Consider the following 21,229-nt stretch of genomic DNA (forward strand, 5'->3'; position numbering starts at 1 on the left):
CCCTACTTCAGTGCAGAGGGAAAAATTCCCCCCAGTCTCTGCCTCTGGAGATGGTGAGAGATGGAGAATATGGGGGAAGGGGAGCAGATTTGGGGGTCTGGCTGCTTCTCCCTGGGTGTGAAGTGGATTGGGATGGGAGTGTGGAGGAGTAGGACGGTCGGGATGGATGGAGACGAGAGATCTCTGCAGCCAGGGCGTGGAATTTGGGGTTTATTGCAAAGGGCCTGGGTGCAGGGCCCTGCTGGGATTTGGGGTTTATTGCACAGGGCCTGGGTGCAGGGCCCTGCTGGAATTTGGGGTTTATTGCAAAGGGCCTGGGTGCAGGGCCCTGCTGGGAGCTGCAGCCACAGCTCAGAGCAGGCCCGAGAGAAGAGAGGGGGAGAGAGGGTGAGAGAATAAGGGAGTAAAAAAGGTAAGAGAGTAAAAAGGGGTAAGAGAGTTAAAGGGGTAAGAGAGCGAGGTTCCTGTTACAATACAATAAATCTTCTTCTGTGCTGAATATTGTAATTCTCACTAACCAGTCTAGTACAATATACAAATCCTATAGCATTTACATACAGCCTATAAGAATCACTACATTACCACACTGTGTTACATTTTAAACCCTAAAAACTCCTCTTTGGGCCCCTTCTGCCAAGCTGTAGGGTCTGCTCTGACCCTTGGAGCTGTCTGCAAGCAGAGGGTGTTGTTCCATCAAAAGGGGATCACCTTCAGTGACCACACCATTGTTTTCCAGTTGTTCAGTAACTGAGGGATCTCAAAGCTTGCTTTCATTTCAATCTCACTTATAGTTTCTATATTCTCAAAATCTTTTGGCAGACAATCACATTTATAAATCTTTCCTGTTCCATCTTCCCCAACAGGAGTGGTTGGGGATGGAGGGTAAATGGGGATGAGGGAAAATGGGGATGAGGGTAAATGGGGATGGAGGGTAAATGGGGATGAGGGTAAATGGAGGGTGAATGGGGATGAGGGAAAATGGGGATGGAGGGTAAATGGGGATGGAGGGTAAATGGGGATGGAGGGTAAATGGAGGGTAAATGGGGATGAGGGTAAATGAGGATGAGGGTGAATGGGGATGGAGGGTAAATGGGGATGAGGGAGAATGGGGATGAGGGAAAATGGGGATGAGGGTGAATGGGGATGGGGGTAAATGGGGATGGAGGGAAAATGGGGATGAGGGTGAATGGGGATGGAGGGTAAATGGGGATGGGGGTAAATGGGGATGGAGGGTAAATGGGATGGAGGGTAAATGGGGATGGAGGGTAAATGGGGATGAGGGTAAATGGAGGGTGAATGGGGATGAGGGTGAATGGGGATGGAGGGTAAATGGGGATGAGGGAGAATGGGGATGAGGGAAAATGGGGATGAGGGTGAATGGGGATGGAGGGTAAATGGGGATGGAGGGTAAATGGGGATGAGGGTGAATGGGGATGAGGGTAAATGGGGATGAGGGTAAATGAGGATGAGGGTGAATGGGGATGGAGGGTAAATGGGGATGGAGGGTAAATGGGGATGAGGGTGAATGGGGATGAGGGTGAATGGGGATGAGGGTGGCTGGGAGTGAGGATAGAAGGAGCTGAGGATGGATAGGGATGGCACAGGGCTGCCCTGTGCATGCAGTTGGTACCACTGGGGAAGGTGGTACCCTCAGTGCATACTGGGGTGCCCTCAGGGCGTGCAGGGTTCCCAGCCTGGATCTGCACGCCTGATGACACCACAGGCAGGCTCAGGGTGCTGGGTGACCTCTGCTGCAAGGATGCCACCACCAAGGTCACTGCTCAAGGTCATGAGGCTTAATCTGGCAGCTGCATCAGCCTTTGGTTGCTGTTCTCAGGGTGCTCTGAAGGTCCTTTAGCAGGGGATTGTCCAAGCCCTGCTGTTTAACTCCAAGCCCAGCAGTGACCCTGTAGCATCTCCAGGAGAGGGGATCAGCTGCCTCTCTGGGAAGCCACGTGGTGTGAGGGGCTGCAAGTCCCTGCTTGTCCTGGTCCCACAGGCTTTTCCCTCCTGAAACTGGATCCTTACCTTGGGTGGGGACTCCCTGGTTGGCTTTTGGACAGCACCAGGCAGGGCTGTGGCTTTGCCAGTGCAGCTCCTGCCCAGCCTCCTTTCCCTGTGTCCCCTGCAGCCTCTGCTGTCTTTGGCTGTGCTGGCAGTGCAGAGAAGGTCCCTGGCTGTCACCCTGCCTGTGCAGAGCATGTCACCAGTCTGGGATGTGCTGTGGATGTGCTGGCATGCCTGGCTGCCTGTGGTGTGGGATGAAACTGTGATGTGGGCTGTAGGGCACCAGTGTTCCTGCTTTGGGGGCTGCCTCCAGTTCTTGTGCTGGTGTTGGGACTGACATCCCTGTGCTGATATTGGGACTGTCACCCTGTGCTGACATTGGGACTGTCACCCTGTGCTGATGTTGGGACTGTCACCCTTGTGCTGGTGTTGGGACTGTCACCCTGTGCTGACGTTTTGACTGTCACCCTGTGCTGATGATATTGTGACTGTCACCCTGTGCTGGTGTTTGGACTGACATCCCTGTGCTGATGTTATTGTGACTGTCACCCTGTGCTGGTGTTGGGACTGTCACCCTGTGCTGATGTTGGGACTGCCATCCTTTGTTGTATTGCACTAAATAGTTTATTTAGTTGTTGTTTTGGGATTCTTACAGTCCTTGTGCTGATGATGTTGGGACTGTCACCCTGTGCTGGTGTTGGGACTGTCACCCTGTGCTGCTGATGTTGGGACTGTCACCTTGTGCTGATGTTGGGACTGTCACCCTGTGCTGATGTTTGGCACTGTCACCCTGTGCTGATGTTATGACTGTCACCCTTGTGCTGATGTTGGCACTGTCACCCTGTGCTGATGTTGGGACTGTCACCCTTGTGCTGATGTTGGGACTGTCACCCTGTGCTGATGTTGGGACTGTCACCCTGTGCTGATGTTGGGACTGTCACCCTTGTGCTGATATTGGCACTGTCACCCTGTGCTGATGTTGGGACTGTCACCCTGTGCTGGTGTTGGGACTGTCACCCTTGTGCTGATGTTTGGACTGTCACCCTGTGCTGCTGATTTTGGGACTGTCACCCTGTGCTGATATTGGGACTGTCACCCTGTGCTGATGTTATGACTGTCACCCTGTGCTGATGTTGGCACTGTCACCCTGTGCTGATGTTATGACTGTCACCCTTGTGCTGATGTTTGGACTGTCACCCTTGTGCTGATGTTGGGACTGTCACCCTGTGCTGATATTGTGACTGTCACCCTGTGCTGTTGTTGGCACTGTCACCCTGTGCTGTTGTTGGGACTGTCACCCTGTGCTGATGTTGGCACTGTCACCCTGTGCTGATATTTTCTGACTCCACACTGGCACACCCAATGTGGGGGAAGAGAAGATCACCCCCAGTTTAATAATTTCCCCCAAATCCTCTCTTTAACCCCCCTTGCTCAGCAAACCCCACTTCTCCAGTGCCAGGGCCGTGCTTTGCCTCAGCCTGTGCCAGCCTTGGCACCATGTGGGGTTTTGTTACAGCTCAGCAGAGCTGGTTGCACGCTTGGCATCTGCTTTTCTTCAGAGAATGCTGAATCTGGGTCAGGAATAGATGTGTGTGTGTGTGTCTTCCCAATTCCTTGGGGGCCTGGCTGCATCCAGCCTCACTGCTGCTCCCCTGAGCTACCTGCAGCTGCTTTGGCTGCCCATCCCAGGGAATCTGAGCCCTGCCATGGGTGCAGCAGCGTTGGCAGCTCAGCCCTGGGCTGGCACCTGCGTGCCCAGTGGGGTTTGGCCCCGGGCAGGGTCAGGCAGCTGCAGTTTCTGAGCAGCAGCTTTGCTCTGGAGCCACGTTTCGGGCGCCTTCCTCTCCCCCTCCCCCTGCCTGCATCTGGAGGTTCGACACAGGAACCCAGATAGCATCATCCTGAAACCAGAATAGAAGCTTTGGAGGAGACTCGAGCGCGTTTGTGCGGTTTTTATCTCGGTTTGGAGATAAAGAGGTGCTAAACAATGCAAGGCTGGCTGGGCTGGAGTCCCTCAGGGTGCTGGGGACTCGCTGGCACCTCCCTTGCTGCCGTGCCAGGGTGCTGCATCCCTGCTGGGTGCCACATTGCCCTGGCACAGCAGAGCAGCACCGTGCCAGGGGCTTTGCCAGAGGGGAAGAGCAGCGTTAACACGAGCTCTGCCCGTGGGGGTTTTAGGGAAGGGGCTTTGCAAAGGAGAAGGAAGTCAGTCCTGCTGATCCACAAACCACACAGAAGGAAACTAAAAGTCCTTGGTGTCAGCATGGAGGATATGTTAAAAAAACAACAATTAGCTCACAAGAGGCAGCAAGAGAGGAAACAGGAAGGCAAGAGCTGCAGTTAAACAGGCGGGTTCAAGAGGTGACTTGAGCTAAATCCATGTCCTGAAGGGATGGGATCCAGCCCTGGCCATGGGTGGGGAGGTGACTTTGCTCTTTGGCAGGACTTGGTGTCCTCAAGGTGAGGCTCAGAGACTTCTGCAGCGGCTGCTCTTTATTTGCAGCTGCTTTTGGGGCTGTTGGCAGCAGGTGGGGGCTCTCAGCTGGGCTGGGGGCTGCTGGGGCCTGAGGCCACCTCACCTCCCCATGCAGCTGCTTCTGGTGAAAAACGGCAGCTCTGTGGCAGGAGAGATGCAGCAGCTGCTCCTGCCACCCCCAGAGCACCACTGCCACCTCAGGAGTGTCATTGCCACCCCCAGAGCACCACTGCCACCTCAGGGGCACCACTGCCACCTCAGGGGCACCACTGCCACCTCAGGAGTGTCATTGCCACACCCAGAGCACCACTGCCATCTCTGGGGGGCATCACTGCCACCCCCAGAGCACCACTGCCACCTCAGGAGTGTCATTGCCACCTCAGGAGCACCACTGCCACCTCAGGGGTATCACTGCCACCCCCAGAGCACCACTGCCACCTCCAAAGTGTCACTGCCACCTCAGGTGCATCATTGCCACCTCAGGGGCATCACTGCCATCCCCAGAGCACCACTGCCACCTCCAAAACATCACTGCCATCTCTGGGGCATCACTGCCACCTCAGGTGCATCATTGCCACCTCCAAAGCATCACTGCACCCTCCACAGCACCACTGCCACCTCCAAAGCATCACTGCCACCTCAGGGGCATCACTGCCACCTCCAAACCATCATTGCCACCTCCACAGCACCACTGCCACCCCCAAAGCATCACTGCCACCTCAGGAGCATCACTGCCACCTCCAAAGTACCACTGCCACCTCTAAAGCATCAGTGCCACTTCCAAAGCATCACTGCCACCCCCAAAACACAACTGCCACCTCAGGTGCATCACTGCCACCCCCAAAGCATCATTGCCACCTCCAAACTATCACTGCCACCTCAGGGGCATCACTGCTACCTCCAAAGCATCATTGCCACCTCCAAACTATCACTGCCACCTCAGGGGCACCACTGCCACCCCCAAAGCATCATTGCCACCTCCAAACTATCACTGCCACCTCAGGGGCACCACTGCCACCTCCAAAACACTGCTGCCACCTCCAAAGCACCACTGCCACCCCCAAAACATCATTGCCACCTCAGGGGCATCACTGCCATCCCCAAAGCACCACTGCCACCTCCAAACATCATTTCTTCCTCGTCCCCTGCCCTGTCCCCCTCCCAGCAGGGACAATGAGGGGCTCAGTGTGGTGTAATCCACTCCCACTGCTGGCCAGCTCGGTTTGCATTCCTCACCTGGGCTCTCCTGCCTCAGTGGACACACAGGATGACTTGGCGTGGACAAGGAGATGGACATGGCCCAGCTGGCAGTGCTGGCAGTGCCACTGATGTGCCCAGCAGATCCCACAGCACGTGAGGGGCCAGGGTTGTGCCCCTCTGCCCCTCTCTGGTGAGCCAGCCCTGCAGTGCTGCCTCCAGCTCAGGAGGAAGAGCACAAATGTCCTGGGGTGAGTCCAGAACAGACCATGGAGATGCTCTGAGGGCTGGATCCCCTCTGCTCTGCAGCCAGGCTGGGGCAGCTGGGGGGTCTGGGGACACCTTGGGGCTCCTTCCATTGTGGAAAGGGGCTCCAGGAGGGCTGGAGAGGAACCTGGGACAAGGACCTGGAGTGATGGGGCAAGGACAGGGTTAGATGGGAAGAAATGTGTCCCTGTGAGTGGGTGACAGAGAGGTGGGAGGAGGTGAGCTTTAAGAATCTGACCATTCTACAGCTCTGCACCACCTTGTACCCCACCTGGCTGCGTGCTGGGGCTCCCTTGCCATGACCTTTTTCCCACAGAGGAGCTGCAAGACTGGGACAGTTTATTGCTGTCATTTCTGTCTGTGGATAAACCTGACACCCCTCAAAGCGTGTTTGGGGCTTGGGTCCGTGAATTCAGTTCCTGTGGCAGAGAGGAGCCTCCCTTTACTCCCAGCCAGACCTTGAATTGATGGATCCTGTTAAGGAAAAACACATTTTGGGGATGTGTTTTCTGCAGATTTTGGGTGAAAGGTGGGTTGGTCCCTCAGTGAGAGCATTGGGTGCCTGGGGGAGCAGCTGCTGCCTTGGGCTGTGATCTGCCCTGCCTGTCACCTGCATTTCTCCTTCCAAACTGGGACTTTGTGTGCCTCCATAAGATGAGCTGTGTGTTCACAGGGCGGGATTTTTCTCCTTTTCCCAACCTTCAGATGTCCTTTGAAGCTCCTTTTGCAGGTTTCCTTGCAGCCAGGGATGTCCTCGTTGCCCTGGACCTGTTTTGGGGATGGAGATCAGGAAAACATCCCTTGGACTGCTGCCAACCCATCCCAATTTTGCCCTCCCTCATGTCACTGGCTCTGCTGTGTGTTCCTGCATCGAGGAGCACGGTGCCACATGCTGGGAAAAAGCAAAGAGCTCCAAAGGAAAATAACATTTTTTTTTTTTGGAAAGGATGCGTTTATTTGCCTTTATTTATCTTCCTAAAGCTTTCAGATTAATCTTTTTGATCTTGCCTCTGCAGCTGCATGGCCAAGGTTTGGTTTCTTTCAGCTGACATTGTGCTGTGAGAGCACACAGCACTGCAAGGGGGGTGTTAGGGAAGGGCAGCAGAATTCCTTTTTGCTCTTGGAGAAGGGGAGGTGTGTGCAGCTAACTTTAGCAAGGAGCAACTAAAAAAGGGATGCAATAAAAGTATATTAAAAATAGCAAATGGCTGTAGAAAGTGGATTTGAGGCTCTCAGTGTCCCCTGCTTGTGCCCAGAGAAACGTGGGGCTGGAAAAGTGGCAGAGCAGCGCAGAGCCCCTGCTGCTTGTGCGAAGCAAAGGTGAAACCACTTCGAAGTAGGTGAAACACATCAGAAGTTTAAAAAAATCATCCAGAAATAAAGACTTGAAAGAGATCTCAGCTCCTCTGTGTCCTCAGCTCATGAGCTGGGGATTCAGCCCCCCCAGATCCCTTGTTTTGTAAAAACATCTCCCAGCTGAGATTCCTCCGCGCTTTTCCTTCCTTTCTTTCTTCCCCCCCATTTGCAAAATGCTAACTCTGCTCTCTCGCCTGTCTCTCCAATTTGGAGCAATTTACTGCGAGCCGGGGATGAATTACTCAGCACAGAGTTAACCAGCACCTGCTCGGAGTTAATTGGCATGTGTGCTAATTGCCGTGATAGTCACACTTGTGCGAGCTGAGAGCGGGGAGGGGGGAGCTCCTCCAGCCCAGAGCTCCTCATGCTCAGTTCCCTGAGCCTGCCTGAGATTCCTGCCACTGCAACAGGGTCAGGGTGGCTTTTTCCAGCTCCTTTTCCATGCCCTTGGGCCCTCCTTGGCAGGGTGTGGGAGCTGGGATGGTTTCCTTGGAAAAGGAGGCTCAGGAGAAAGGAAGAAGCTGCTGTCAGAGGAGGTGGTTTAATGAGTGGGGTTATTGTATATAAAATCATTTCAGACCCCAGAAGTGAGAGGTTATTTAGGAGCTCAGCTCCTTGTGGCAGTCCTGTGCTGTGGTGTCAGCACCCAGGGCATCCCTCTGTCTGTCCTGAGCAGCCCAGATCCTGCCAGGGGGCACAGGGACCCTGGCACAGAGCCCAAAATGCCCCTGTGGGTTTCATCATGACCCATGGAGCAAATTGGCAACCTTAGATGAAGATCTGCAAGCCATGACAAATTAAGTACAATAACAGTGAAGTTATCACAGGGTGAAAAAGCAGATTTTGGGGTTTTTAGAATGGGGGTTCAGGGGGCAAGATGGAGAGAACTGGGCATGTCCAGCCTTTCTCCTTCTTCTTCTTGGCCTCCATCTTCTGCTGTGATGGTGGCACTTTTAGATTGGTTTAGAGTGGAAGCTCACTGTCTAACACAGGTGACAGGTATTGGAAAGTAATTGTAAATATTGTACAGGTAGTTTTTAGTACAAAGACATAACACTGCCCCAGGGGCAGGCAGAGTGCCTGGAACTGTCCTGCTGGAGGGACCTTGGCAGGGCAGGAGAAAATTTTTTATAGCAAAGATAAAATAAACAACCTTGAGACCGAGAAATGAAGAGCCCTGACTCCTTCTTCAAGCACCAGGCTGGGAAAAGAGACTTTGGAACTTTTCTCGGGGTCACTCTGAGCAGCAGAGACCCTGACACTCTGGGTGCTCGTCTGTGCAGGGTTCAGGGGCTTAAATCCCACCTGATCACAGAGGAGGGTGGATGATCTTGGTCCTGGTTCAGGTGCTTAAATCCCACCTGATCACAAAGAAGGGTCCTGGCTGAACTTGGTGCTGGTTCAGGTGCTTAAATCCCACCTGATCACAGAGGAGGGTCCTGGCTGAACTTGGTGCTGGTTCAGGTGCTTAAATCCCACCTGATCACAGAGGAGGGTCCTGGCTGAACTTGGTGCTGGTTCAGGTGCTTAAATCCCACCTGATCACAGAGGAGGGTCCTGGCTGATCTTGGTGCCTCAGGGTGGGCAGTCAGGGAGCCAGAGCAATGTGGTGGTGAAGGAAAGGGAGCCCCAGGGGATCCTCCTGGCTTGGGGCTGAGCCCCAGCAGCAGTGCCAGCAGAGATGAGGGTGCTCTCCAGGTTTCTTGCTCTTCTTCCAGCTGCTGTTCAGAAACTCAGACCAGTTGGTTGGACTTTCTGAAAGAGCCACCTGGGCAGGAAACGTGAAAATACCTGGGTTTAAAAATAAGGTGGGGGGAAAAAACCCAACCTAAAACCAGATAAACTCACCCCAAAACCCCAATTCCATGAAGAGAAAAGGGAGGGGTTTGAAACCCCCTTTGTCAGGTGCATTTGGAGGGCAGCAAACATTCTGTGCTCCTTTCCATCCTCCTCCTCACCCCAACCAAGGGCTGCCCTCCCCATGGGGTGTTTTGCTTCTCATGCAGGGCACAGGGGTCAAGAGTTCCTTTTCTCTCCCCATGATGATGAGCCAAAAACCTGTTGAGTCACCTTTTTTCCTGTGGAAAACTTTATCCAGCAGCACGAGCAAAGCCTGAGGCTGCTGGGACCATGGTCCCCATCCAGCCAAGGTGCTGAGGATGCAGAGTCAGGGCTCAGAGCAGCAGGAGGAACCTGGTTTGGTGGCTGAAAAAAAAGGGGATTTGGTTTGAAACACTTGGGGTGTGTTTGTGGGCTGGGGAGAGCAATGTGGTCGGAATCCCATGCAAGAAACAGCAGCTGGTGTGGGGCTGAGGGCAGGGATGAGCAGCTCTGGGGTTTTCTCCTCATCCCTACAAACATCCCATCCCTTTGAGCACTGTGCAGCTCTTGGCTGCCATAGCATCCTGTGAACAAGTCCCACAACGAAATTGTGTTAAAATATGTTTCACTCAGTTGAAAATTTACTGCCTGTTGTTCTGCAGTGTTTATTGTTGCTTCTGGAGAGTTCCTCTCTGGTTTGGACAGTAAATCTGCTGTCTTTCAGAGCATTTCTCTGTCCAAGAGCTGCAGCACACGGAAAGAATTAGCATCTTGCCCTGTGTCTGCTTGAGGAGCTGTTGCTACTTTGTGGTTTTGAAGATGCTGAAGGTGAAGATTTTTCAGCCAGTTTAGAGAAGTGGCGACTCTGAAGGGAAAAGCAGCAAAGCAAACCCAACAAAAAGTTCCTCCTCTTCCAAAATTTCTTTGTGTGTGCAAAATCCTCGCCTTGGTTCTGAGCCTTTGGGCTGTGGGTTCACAGTGAGGGAAATACACTGCAGGTGGATGACATAGAAATCCTCATTTTCCTTTTGGCTCTTGCTGGATCACTGACCTTTGAAGGATACTCACATGGTGTGAGCTGGAGCAGTGATGCTCTGGAACTGGGGATGCCCCAGAACTGGGGATGCCCCAGAATTGGTGATGCCCCAAAACTGGTGATGCCCAGAACTGGTGATGCCCCAAAACTGGTGATGCCCAGAACTGTTGATACCCCAAAACTGGTGATGCCCCAAAACTGGTGATGCCCAGAACCCAGAACTGGTGATGCCCAGAACTGGTGATGCCCCAGAACTGGTGATGCTCTGGAGCTGGTGATGCCCCAGAATTGGTGATACCCAGAACTGGTGATACCCAGAACTGGTGATACCCCAGAACTGGTGATGCCCCAAAACTGGTGATGCCCAGAACTGGTGATACCCAGAACTGGTGATGCCCCAAAACTGGTGATGCTCTGGAACTGGTGATACCCCAAAATTGGTGATACCCCAAAATTGGTGATACCCCAAAACTGGTGATGCCCAGAACTGTTGATACCCAGAACTGGTGATGCTCCAGAACTGGTGATGCCCCAAAACTGGTGATCCTCTGGAAATGGTGATGCCCAGAACTGGTGATACCCCAGAACTGGTGATGCTCCAGAACCCAGAACTGGTGATGCCCAGAACTGGTGATGCCCTAGAACTGGTGATGCCCCAGAACTGGTGATGCTCCAGAACCCAGAACTGGTGATGCCCCAGAATTGTTGATGCTCTGAAACTGGTGATGCTCCAGAACTGATGATACCCCAGAACTGGTGATGCTCTGGAGCTGGTGATGCTCTGAAACTGGTGATGCTCCAGAACCCAGAACTAGTGATGCTCTGGATCTGGTGATGCCCCAGAACTGGTGATGCTCTGGAGCTGGTGATGCTCTGAAACTGGTGATGCTCCAGAGCTGGTGATACCCCAAAACTGGTGATGCTCTGGGACCTGTATTTTTGGGCCTTCCCACGGTGGGATGGGGAGCAGCAGCCAAAGGATGCCTGTGGCACTGGCCCAGTGTTCCCCATGTGCTCCTCACAGCTGGGTGGTTGCTCCTGTTTGTTGCTGGGAAAGGAACATGCACCTATTTTGGTAAATAATGACTCAGGAATTAAATGCCATCCCTGTAAGATCTGTCCTTGCGCAGAGTCTTACTGATGGGATTTATGGGTAAAAAAACCCAGGTTTTGCTGCCCTTTGTCCCTCTGATCTTCTCCCTGGCCTCCTCATACCTCGTCCTCCCTGGAGGGCAAATTGTGGATGTCAGGATGGGGAAAAGACTGACAGAATCACAGAATCACAGAAATTCTAGGTTGGAAGAGACCTTTAAGATCATCGAGTCCAACCCATGTTCTAACACCTCAACTAGATCATGGCACCAAGTGCCACATCCAGTCTTTTTTTAAACTCCCTGTTCTCCTGCACTGAAACCAGTGCAGAACATGGTTGATGAATAACCAATAAATTGATGAATAACCAATAAATTGATGAATAACCAATAATAAAGTTACTCACAATGAATAACTTGACCCCCCAAAAAAAAGCAGAGAAAAAGATGAAGTGACTCACATGACTCAGTGAACCCCAAAACCGAGTGTGGGAGCGAGACATTTGGGTTTTTTGTTGGAGCATGGTCTGGTGAGGAGGTCAAGGATGGGCCAAGGTCTTCAGCTGGGTCTGGGGGTGCTCTGGGGTGGGAGAGGAGCAGGAGCAGCTTGGTCAGGTTGGCTGTGGCTGCTGCTTTGAATTCGGGAGAAAAAGCTTTTGGGTTTTTCAATGCTTTTTGTGACAAGCCTGGGGACTGCCAAGCTGAGGCAGATAGGAAGCTATTTTGGGACTGGCTTTCCCCTTTGCCTGGCTCTTGGCACGGGGCACCTTGCCTTAAATGCAGTGTTATCACTGCTGTTATCCAGCTGCTCAGAGAGAGCAGGGAGAAAGACATACCTGTGGAAAATGAACTGAAGTTCCTCTCTTTGTCCCCTCTCTGCAGTGCTGGGAAATGGCATGAGATGGGCTGGGGGGGCTGTGCCAGAGGTGCCCAGACTGGTGCTGGGCGATGCAGATTAACATGGGAGCTCCTGAGAGCTGCAGAATTTGTCCCTTTGGGGAGAGTTTTGGGCACAGGACACCCCCCAGATGCATGGAAACACCCTGTGGCTGAGCCCAGTGAAGGCCAGGCTGTCTCAGCTGCCTTCAGAGTCCTCCTTCCCCTATAAAAATGAGGTTTCTGTGCCTGGTTATAAGGTTCCTTTCAAGCAATCAAATAAAGACATTTGAAAATTCCAAATTGGAGATTAGTGCAGAAACTGGAGACGGATTTAAATTGCCCCAGCTAATCACCAGCCACTCGACTGCTTATGACTTTATTAAGAGAAAAAAAAAAAAAAAAGAAAAAGAAAAAAAAGTCTGGAGTGTCACAGAGGAGCAGGGATTCAGGGGCTCACTGCTGCCACCTCCTCCTCCTCCTCACCCAGCATCGTGTGTCCTGTGTGTTGCTGGCCTCCATCCCTGGGTTTCTTTGGAGAAATAAATCCCTGAGCTGGGTGGGGACAAAGAAGCAGAGGGTGGGATTTGGGTGCTGAGGGGGTGCTGGATGGGGTTTGGGATCAGAATCTCACTCCTGTCTCCGTCCCTGTGCAGGTTTCTGAGCAGCTGCTGACGTCTCATCCCCGCTGGATCAGGCTGTGCAGGACGGTACCATGAACTGAGCACGGAGCCGCGCCAAAATATTTTTTTTTTTTGTTTTGGCTTTTTTTTTTTTTTTTGGGTTTGTTTTCTGCCTGAGAGCAAAGCCCCCCAGGCTCTTGGATGCAAGCATCCTAAAGTGGGGTTGCTGCTCCCCTCCCTGAGCCCCAGTGGTCCCGGCTGTGCTGAGGATTTGCCGAGAAGATGGGGAGGAAAAAGATCCAGATCCAGCGGATCACGGACGAGCGCAACCGGCAGGTCAGTGCTGCGTGTCCCTGCTCCTTCTCCTCACCCTGCTGCCCTTGGGGGCTCCAAAATTTCCCATTTCCATCCCACTCTGAGCCACCAGAGCTGTGCTTCTCCCATGCCATAAAATAAGCAGAGATTTAGGCCGGATCCAGGCAGATCCAGGCATTGCTCCTATCCTTGCAGCTCCTGGAGCTGTTTCCATCTAAGTGCTTTTCCAGAAGAAAGTATCTTCTCCACTTAGTTAGTCCCCCCCTCCCTTTTTTTTTTTTTTTTTAATTTATTTTTGTCTTGCAGAAAATATATTTCAGTTGACATTTTCCATGTGGTTTTTCCAATAAAAAACAGCCACAACAAGTATCCATTTTGCTGAACGCAAACAACTCAAATTATTCCCCCTTTTTTTTTTTCCCTCCTCAATTGTAGACTTAAATGACTCCAGGGCTTTTTTCCTTGGGCTCTTTTGAAGCCAAGCCCAAGACACGCATGTGCATGTGTGCAGGAATGCATTCATGTATCTCAGAGGGAAAACAAAAACCAGCAGATTATTCCCAAATTTCCATGTTCCTCAAACTGGAGTGCTGGAGCAGCAGCACTTTGCCAGCTCAGGTTTGCTCTGGGATGGTTCTGTCCATGCATTTCCCATTACCACAGGACTTCCAGGCTTTGCTTTCTGTGCTCCAGCAGATCCAAGCTGCCTTTAGTCTCCAGCATGAGCTGCCACACTTCTTTCCTGCCACTTTCACTCTAGAAAAACAGAAAAAAAACCAGTAAAAAAAACCATGTGGATGTATTCCTAATCCTTAAAGAGTGTCAGAGAACAGAATTGGATGAACCACTTTATTGCTCCTCAGCAAAACAATGGGAAATGGCAGATTTTCCTCATTATAACTTGATGGTGGGGGCTGGGGTGAGCATCAAATATTTCTGCTGATGTCCCAGTTGCTCCTGGGGCTGTTTATATCCATCCTGAGGAGGAAACAGAGCCTCAGGGGTTGTTGGAGGATCTGGAGTGTATTTTATGGGGTGCAGAGGGGAGTGAGGGATCTGCAGTGACTGAAACCTTGTTCAGACAAATGGAAAATAATTGGAAATGCTGGAGGGGAATGGCTGGATAGACCTCGGGGGAAGGAAGGAGGCAGCAGCTGAGCGATGGGATGTTCCTGAGGGCTGAGGTCTCACAGCCCTGGGTGGGATTTGGCAGCAGGAGCTGCTCTGCATGGCTGGGTGTGATGGCTTTAGTGCCATATTGGAAAAAGGCTCCCAATATTCCCAGTTGGATTGTGCCTGGGCCAGTCTGACCCTCGCTGCTGGGCCAAAGGCAGCAACTGCGGTGTATCACCCCAGAGATACCTTGGCTTGCTGGTGGTTGCAGCTGGGCACTGAACAAGTCCAGGCTTGTTAGGAACCCCGTTTACCTCAGGAGGAATGGCTTCAGGCGATGGTGAAGAGAAAAAGGAGAGGATTCTGCTGCAGGGTTTAAATCCAGAGGTTTATTCCATGGTTACAGAGGTCTGAACGTGAGGACCTGCTCCAACAGAACATCGGCTGCATGGTCTGATCACCTTTTAAGCTCAGGGACAGGGGGAGGGTATTGGAATAAGGCTCCCAATATTACCAGTTTAGTGCCATATTGGAATAAGGCTCCCAGTATTCCCAGTTAGATTGTGCCTGGGCCAGTCTGACCCTCGCTGCTGGGCCAAAGGCAGCAACTGCGGTGTGTCACCCCAGAGATACCTTGGCTTGCTGGAGATTGCAGCTGGGCACTGAACAAGTCCAGGCTTGTTAGGAACCCCGTTTACCTCAGGAGGAATGGCTTCAGGCAATGGTGAAGAGAAAAGGGAGAGGATTCTGCTGGAGGGTTTAATGTCCAGAGGTTTATTCCATGGTTACAGAGGTCTGAACGTGAGCAACTGCTCCAACAGAATCTTTGCCGCATGGTCTGATCACCTTTTTAAGCTCAGGGACAGGGGGAGGGGAGGTACAGGTGAGCCACCAACCAGGTGAGAGGGGCAGGGTCTCAGGGGAAGATGACACCCAGACAGGCCAATGACCTCTGGGCATAGGGGCATCCTTTGAACTTGACCAAGCACACGAGGCCTTGCTGGAATGTTCAGCCTGATTGACAGGACTCACTCAGCATGGGGGCAAGGGGGAAGGGAGAGAGGTACAGGCACACCTGGGGGAATGACCTGGAAGGCCAAAATGGGACATTACAGCACACCACAACATCGCCTCTCTGATGTCCCCAAATCCCAGCTCCCTGGGCCGGGGGACACTGCTTTTCCCTGGCTGGGCTGGTTCTTCCAAAACCCAGCACGGGAGCGTCACTCCCCAGCCCAGTGCAGCACATCCTGCTTTGCTCTCAGCAGCCAGCCTGGTCAAATGGGGTGGCAGCAGAGCAGCAGCTGAATTGGTCACCAGCACAGCTCCGCCATCAATTTTCACTGCTCCCTTTCTTTGGGAGGAAAGGACATGCAGGAAGATGGGACATTGCATGATAAAGGAGTGCTGCAGGCGTGCTGGGTGGCACCTTGGCACGTCCTGGGTGGCTCCTTGGCATGTCTGGTGTCTCCTTGTCACGTCCTGGTGGTTCCTTGGCACATCCTGGTGGCTCCTTGGCATGCTGGGTGGCTCCTTGGCATGTCTGGTGGCTCCTTGGCACGTCCTGGTGGCTCCTTGGCATGTTCTGGTGTCTCCTTGGCATATTCTGGTGGCTCCTTGGCATGTTCTCGTGCCTCCTTGGCATGTTCTGGTGGCTCCTTGGCACGTCCTGGTGGCTCCTTGGCATGTCCTGGGTGGCTCCTTGGCATGTCTGGTGTCTCCTTGGCATGCCCTGGTAGCTCCTTGGAATGTCCTGGTGTCTCCTTGAGGTCCTGGTGGCTCCTTGGCATGCTGGTGTGGCTCCTTGGCATTCTTGGGTGACTCCTTGGCATGTTCTGGTGTCTCCTTGGCATGTCCTGGTGGCTCCTTAGATGTCCTGGTGGCTCCTTGGCATGTCCTGGTTGCTCCTTGGCATGCTGGTGTGGCTCCTTGGCATTCCTGGATGACTCCTTGGCATGTTCTGGTGTCTCCTTGGCATATTCTGGTGGCTCCTTGGCATGTCCTGGTGGCTCCTTGCCATGCCCTGATAGCTCCTTGGAATGTCCTGGTGGCTCCGTGGCATGCCCTGGTGTCTCCTTGTCACATCCTGGTGGTTCCTTGGCATATCCTGGTGGCTCCTTGGCATGTCCTGGTGGCTCCTTGCTATGCTGGGTGGCTCCTTAGATGTCCTGGTGACTCCTTGGTGTGCCTGGTGGCTCCTTGGCATGCTGGGTGGCTCCTTGGCACGTGCTGGTGTCTCCTTGTCACATCCTGGTGGCTCCTTGGCATGTCTGGTGTCTCCTTGGCATATTCTGGTGTCTTCTTGTCATGTCCTGGTGGTTCCTTGGCATATCCTGGTGGCTCCTTGGCATGTCCTGGTGGCTCCTTGGGCTCCTGGAGGTGCTGGGGTGGGTCCAGAGGAGGCCATGGAGATGCTCTCTGGCCAAGCTGGGGCTGTTCAGCCTGGAGAAGGCTCCATGGAGATCTAAAATGGCTCTGGAAAGCTGGAGCGGGACTTTGGAGAAGGAGCTGGAGTGACAGGACAAAAGGAGGATGGTTTTGAACTGCAAAGAAGGAGATTTAAGTTGGATATCAGGAGAAAATTGTTTCCTGTGAGGGTGGGGAGGCCCTGGCACAGAGGAGCTGTGGTTGCCCCATCCCTGGAAGTGTCCAAGGCCAGGCTGGACAGGGCTTGGAGCAGCCTGGCATAGTGGAAGAACCTGGGGTGGGACAAGATGAGCTTTTAGATCCTTTCCAACCCAGAGCACTGTGTGTGATTCTGTGAATTCCAGCAGCAGCCAGGAGCAGGGGAGGAGAGGAGCAAAGTAAGAGTCACTAATGTCATTAGAGGAATTACTGCAGAGGATTTGCCACAACAGATCAGCCCATCAGTCCTTCAGGGCCAGGCTGCTGACTCTGGCAACTGCCAATATGGTTTACATCAGGGGAAAGGCAAAAAATCCCCTGCTAGTGTGGGGCAGTAATTCCTTCCTGACCCCTTTGGTGATCGGCTTATGCCCTGGAGCATGAGATTTGATTACCCTCTTAGACTTACAAGGTTAATTCTTTGAGATGAGCCTCGTGCACGGTGTCAGGGCAGGTTTGAGGTTTCTGTCCCAGGTCATGAGTGGATGCACAAAGCCCTGGTAGGTGATGCTGTTGTGTGATGTGCTGGCTAAATGGCAAATCTTGGATTTTCTGTGCAAGAGAGGGATGCTCTTGGGCCCTGTCTGCAGAGGGAATATCCCCTCATCCCCAGAGGGGTAATTTGGTGGTTTGTGTTCTGAGCTGTGCCCAGGTTGCTGGTTCATTTGGGGAAGGTCACCCCACACTTTTCACTGCTGAAGAGCCCAAACCATGTTTGTCCCTGCTCTTCAAGGCCCCATTGTTTGCACCCCACATCTCAGCCTCACCCCATTACCTCCAGTCTTGGTGGCTGAACCCATCAAGGTGTGGTTTCTGCAGAGAGAATATCCCCTCATCCCCAGAGGGATAATTTTGTGTTTTATGTTCTGAGTGTGCTCAGGTTGCTGGTTCATTTGGGGAAGGTCACCCCACACTTTTCACTGCTCAAGAACCCGAATCATGTTTGTCCCTGCTCTTCAAGGCCCCATTGATTGGACCCCACATCTCAGCCTCACCCCATTACCTCCAGTCTTGGCTGAACCCATCAAGGTGTGGATTCTGCAGAGGGAATATCCCCTCATCTCTGGAGGGATAATTTGGTGTTCTGTGTTCTGAGTGTGCCCAGGTTGCTGGTTGGTTTGGGGAAGGTCACCCCACATTTTTCACCGCTCAAGAACCCAAACCATGTTTGTCCCTGCTCTTCAGGGCCCCATTGTTTGCACCCCACATCTCAGCCTCACCCCATTGCCTCCAGTCTTGGCTGAGCCCATCAAGGTGTGGTTTCTGCAGAGGGAATATCCCCTCATCCCCAGAGGGATAATTTGGTGTTCTGTGTTCTGACTGTGCCCAGGTTGCTGCTTCATTTGGGGAAGGTCACCCCACACTTTTCACTGCTCAAGAACCCGAATCATGTTTGTCCCTGCTCTTCAAGGCCCCATTGTTTGCACCCCACATCTCAGCCTCACCCCACTGCCTCCAGTCTTGGTGGCTGAACCCATCAAGGTGTGGTTTCTGCAGAGGGAATATCCCCTCATCCCCAGAGGGATAATTTGGTGTTCTGTGTTCTGACTGTGCCCAGGTTGCTGGTTGGTTTGGGGAAGGTCACCCCACACTCTTCACTGCTCAAGAACCCACACCATGTTTGTCCCTGCTCTTCAGGGCCCCATTGTTTGCACCCCACATCTCAACCTCACCCCATTACCTCCAGTCTTGGCTGAACCCATCATGGTGTGGTTTCTGCAGAGGGAATATCCCCTCATCTCTGGAGGCATAATTTGGTGGTTTGTGTTCTGAGCTGTGCCCAGGTTGCTGGTTGTTTTGGGGAAAGTGACCCCACACTTTTCACTGCTCAAGAACCCACACCATGTTTGTCCCTGCTCTTCAAGGCCCCATTGTTTGCACCCCACATCTCAACCTCACCCCATTGCCTCCAGTCTTGGCTGAGCCCATCATGGTGTCCATCAAGGTGTGGTTTCTGCAGAGGGAATATCCCCTCATCTCTACAGGGATAATTTGGTGGTTTGTGTTCTGAGTGTGCTCAGGTTGCTGGCTCATTTGGGGAAGGTCACCCCACTCTTCACTGCTCAAGAACCCAAACCATGTTTGTCCCTGCTCTTCAAGGCCAAGAGCTGCCCCATTGTTTGCACCCCACATCTCAACCTCACCCCATTGCCTCCAGTCTTGGCTGAGCCCATCATGGTGTGGTTTCTGCAGAGGGAATATCCCCTCATCTCTACAGAGATAATTTGGTGTTTTGTGTTCTGAGCTGTGCCCAGGTTGCTGGTTGGTTTGGGGAAGGTCACCCCACATTTTTCACCGCTCAAGAACCCAAACCATGTTTGTCCCTGCTCTTCAAGGCCCCATTGTTTGCACCCCACATCTCAACCTCACCCCATTGCCTCCAGTCTTGGTGGCTGAACCCATCAAGGTGTGGTTTCTGCAGAGGGAATATCCCCTCATCCCCAGAGGGATAATTTGGTGTTCTGTGTTCTGAGTGTGCCCAGGTTGCTGGTTGGTTTGAGGAAAGTGACCCCACACTTTTCACTGCTCAAGAACCCAAACCATGTTTGTCCCTGCTCTTCAAGGCCCCGTTGTTTGCACCCCACATCTCAACCTCACCTATTACCTCCAGTCTTGGCTGAGCCCATCATGGTGTCCATCAAGGTGTGGTTTCTGCAGAGAGAATATCCCCTCATCCCCAGAGGGATAATTTGGTGGTTTGTGTTCTGACTGTGCCCAGGTTGCTGCTTCATTTGGGGAAGGTCACCCCACACTTTTCACTGCTCAAGAACCCGAATCATGTTTGTCCCTGCTCTTCAAGGCCCCATTGATTGCACCCCACATCTCAGCCTCACCCCACTGCCTCCAGTCTTGGTGGCTGAACCCATCAAGGTGTGGTCTGGCCAGGTGTCCCTGGCACTGTGGCTGCAGGAGCAGCCCTGGGCTCTTTGTTCTGGTGGACACCCTCGTGTTTTCCTCCTGGAGCTCCTCCAGCTGCTTGGAGGGTCAGTCAGAGCCTGGAGGCCACCCCAGCAGGGACAGAGGGACAGATCCTGGTGGGGAAGGGGACAGAGGGACAGGTCCTGGTGGGGAGGGGACAGAGGGACACGTCCTGGTGGGAAAAGGGACAGAGGGACAGGTCCTGGTGGGAAAAAGGGACACAGAGACAGGTCCTGGTGGGGAAGGGGACAGAGGGACAGAGGGACAGGTCCTGGTGGGGAAGGGACAGAGGGACAGGTCCTGCTGGGGAAAGGGACAGAGAGACAGTTTCTGATGAGAAAAGGGACAGAGGGACAGGTCCTGCTGGGAAACGGACGGAGGGACAGGTCCTGGTGGGAAAAAGGGACACAGAGACAGGTCCTGGTGGGGAAAGGGACAGAGGGACAGGTCCTGGTGGGGAAGGGGACAGAGGGACAGAGGGACAGGTCCTGGTGGAGAAGGGGACAGAGGGACCAGGTTTTGGTTTTAGAGCCCATCCTGCCACAGCTGCAGGAGCAGAACCTCAGCCGGCTCCCACCTGTGGCACTGCCAGCTCCTGGTGTTGGCAGCTGCCCCCAGCAGAGGTTTTGGGTGGCTGAGAAGTGCAGAATGCTGCTGGGGAGGGGGAGCTGTTGGTGAGGGGAGCTGCCCAAAGGCGATTTGATTTGAGCAGAGTGCACTGGGGTGGTGCTGCTGTGATGTGAGTGCCCAGAGCACGTGGCGGCCGCGGCAGCACAGGGACCAGCCCTGCACTTTGCAGGGGCTGAGGCGATTAGAGCTGAATCTCATTAGTGCTTCATTATCTCTGGGAGGTGATGGGGAGGGGCAGCAGCTCCCCCTGCCAAGTGTGCCCAGGGCTGCCCCTGCTCTGCTCTCCTGCCACGTGTGGTTTTGTCTGGAGGGCTGCAGGACCCTGGGGCTGCATTCTGGTCCCTCCATGGGCTGTGGCTGGGGTTCACTCCCCTCCCTCAGCTCTGTGAATTAAAGCTGCTCAGCTGCAAAATTGATGCTGTGGTGGAAGCCCAGAGTGGAGTGGAGCCTTCCCATGTGGAGGGGGAGCAGATCTTGGCACCTCAGGGCATCTCAGCTCGTCTGCAGCCCTTCCCTGGAGGCTGCTTTGCCCTCAGAGCAATGCTTAGCACAAAGCCATGACCTCCTGCCTCTTATTTTCTTTTTCTGTTTTTTATTTGCTGAGAGAGCGTTGGCCAAGCCTCGTGCCTTCCCCGTCAGTGTGCTGCGTGCTCTGGGGGTGGGGGACCCTCAGCAGCTCTGTCTGCGCTGCAGCAGGGCCAGGGAGCCCCAAACCAGCTCCCTCTGCCCCAGCTGGCTCCTGTTAGCAGTGTGGTGGTGAGAGCTGAGCGTGGGCTGGGAGTCAGAGCCCAACGTCTGCCCTGCAGCTGGATCTGCTGCTGGAGCCAGCACCCAGCCCCAGGCAGCCCTCCAGGATCACTCCTGCTCTGCTTCCAGC

The 21,229-nt window shown here is 53.4% G+C and overlaps 1 protein-coding gene across 11 annotated transcripts in view; it reads left to right on the top strand.

Annotated features, from left to right (window-relative positions):
- MEF2D (myocyte enhancer factor 2D) overlaps positions 1 to 21,229 on the top strand; it is a 109,618-nt gene that overhangs the window by 40,699 nt on the left and 47,690 nt on the right. For all 11 annotated transcript variants that reach the window (XM_063176220.1, XM_063176218.1, XM_063176221.1 and 8 more), the window contains one exon: positions 12,784 to 13,086. In XM_063176220.1, coding sequence (XP_063032290.1) covers positions 13,033 to 13,086 — 54 coding nt within the window. In that variant the 5' untranslated portion in view covers positions 12,784 to 13,032. The remainder of the gene's footprint in view (positions 1 to 12,783; positions 13,087 to 21,229) is intronic.

Source organism: Melospiza melodia, chromosome 25, assembly GCF_035770615.1.
Source record: "Melospiza melodia melodia isolate bMelMel2 chromosome 25, bMelMel2.pri, whole genome shotgun sequence".
NCBI lineage: Eukaryota > Metazoa > Chordata > Aves > Passeriformes > Passerellidae > Melospiza > Melospiza melodia.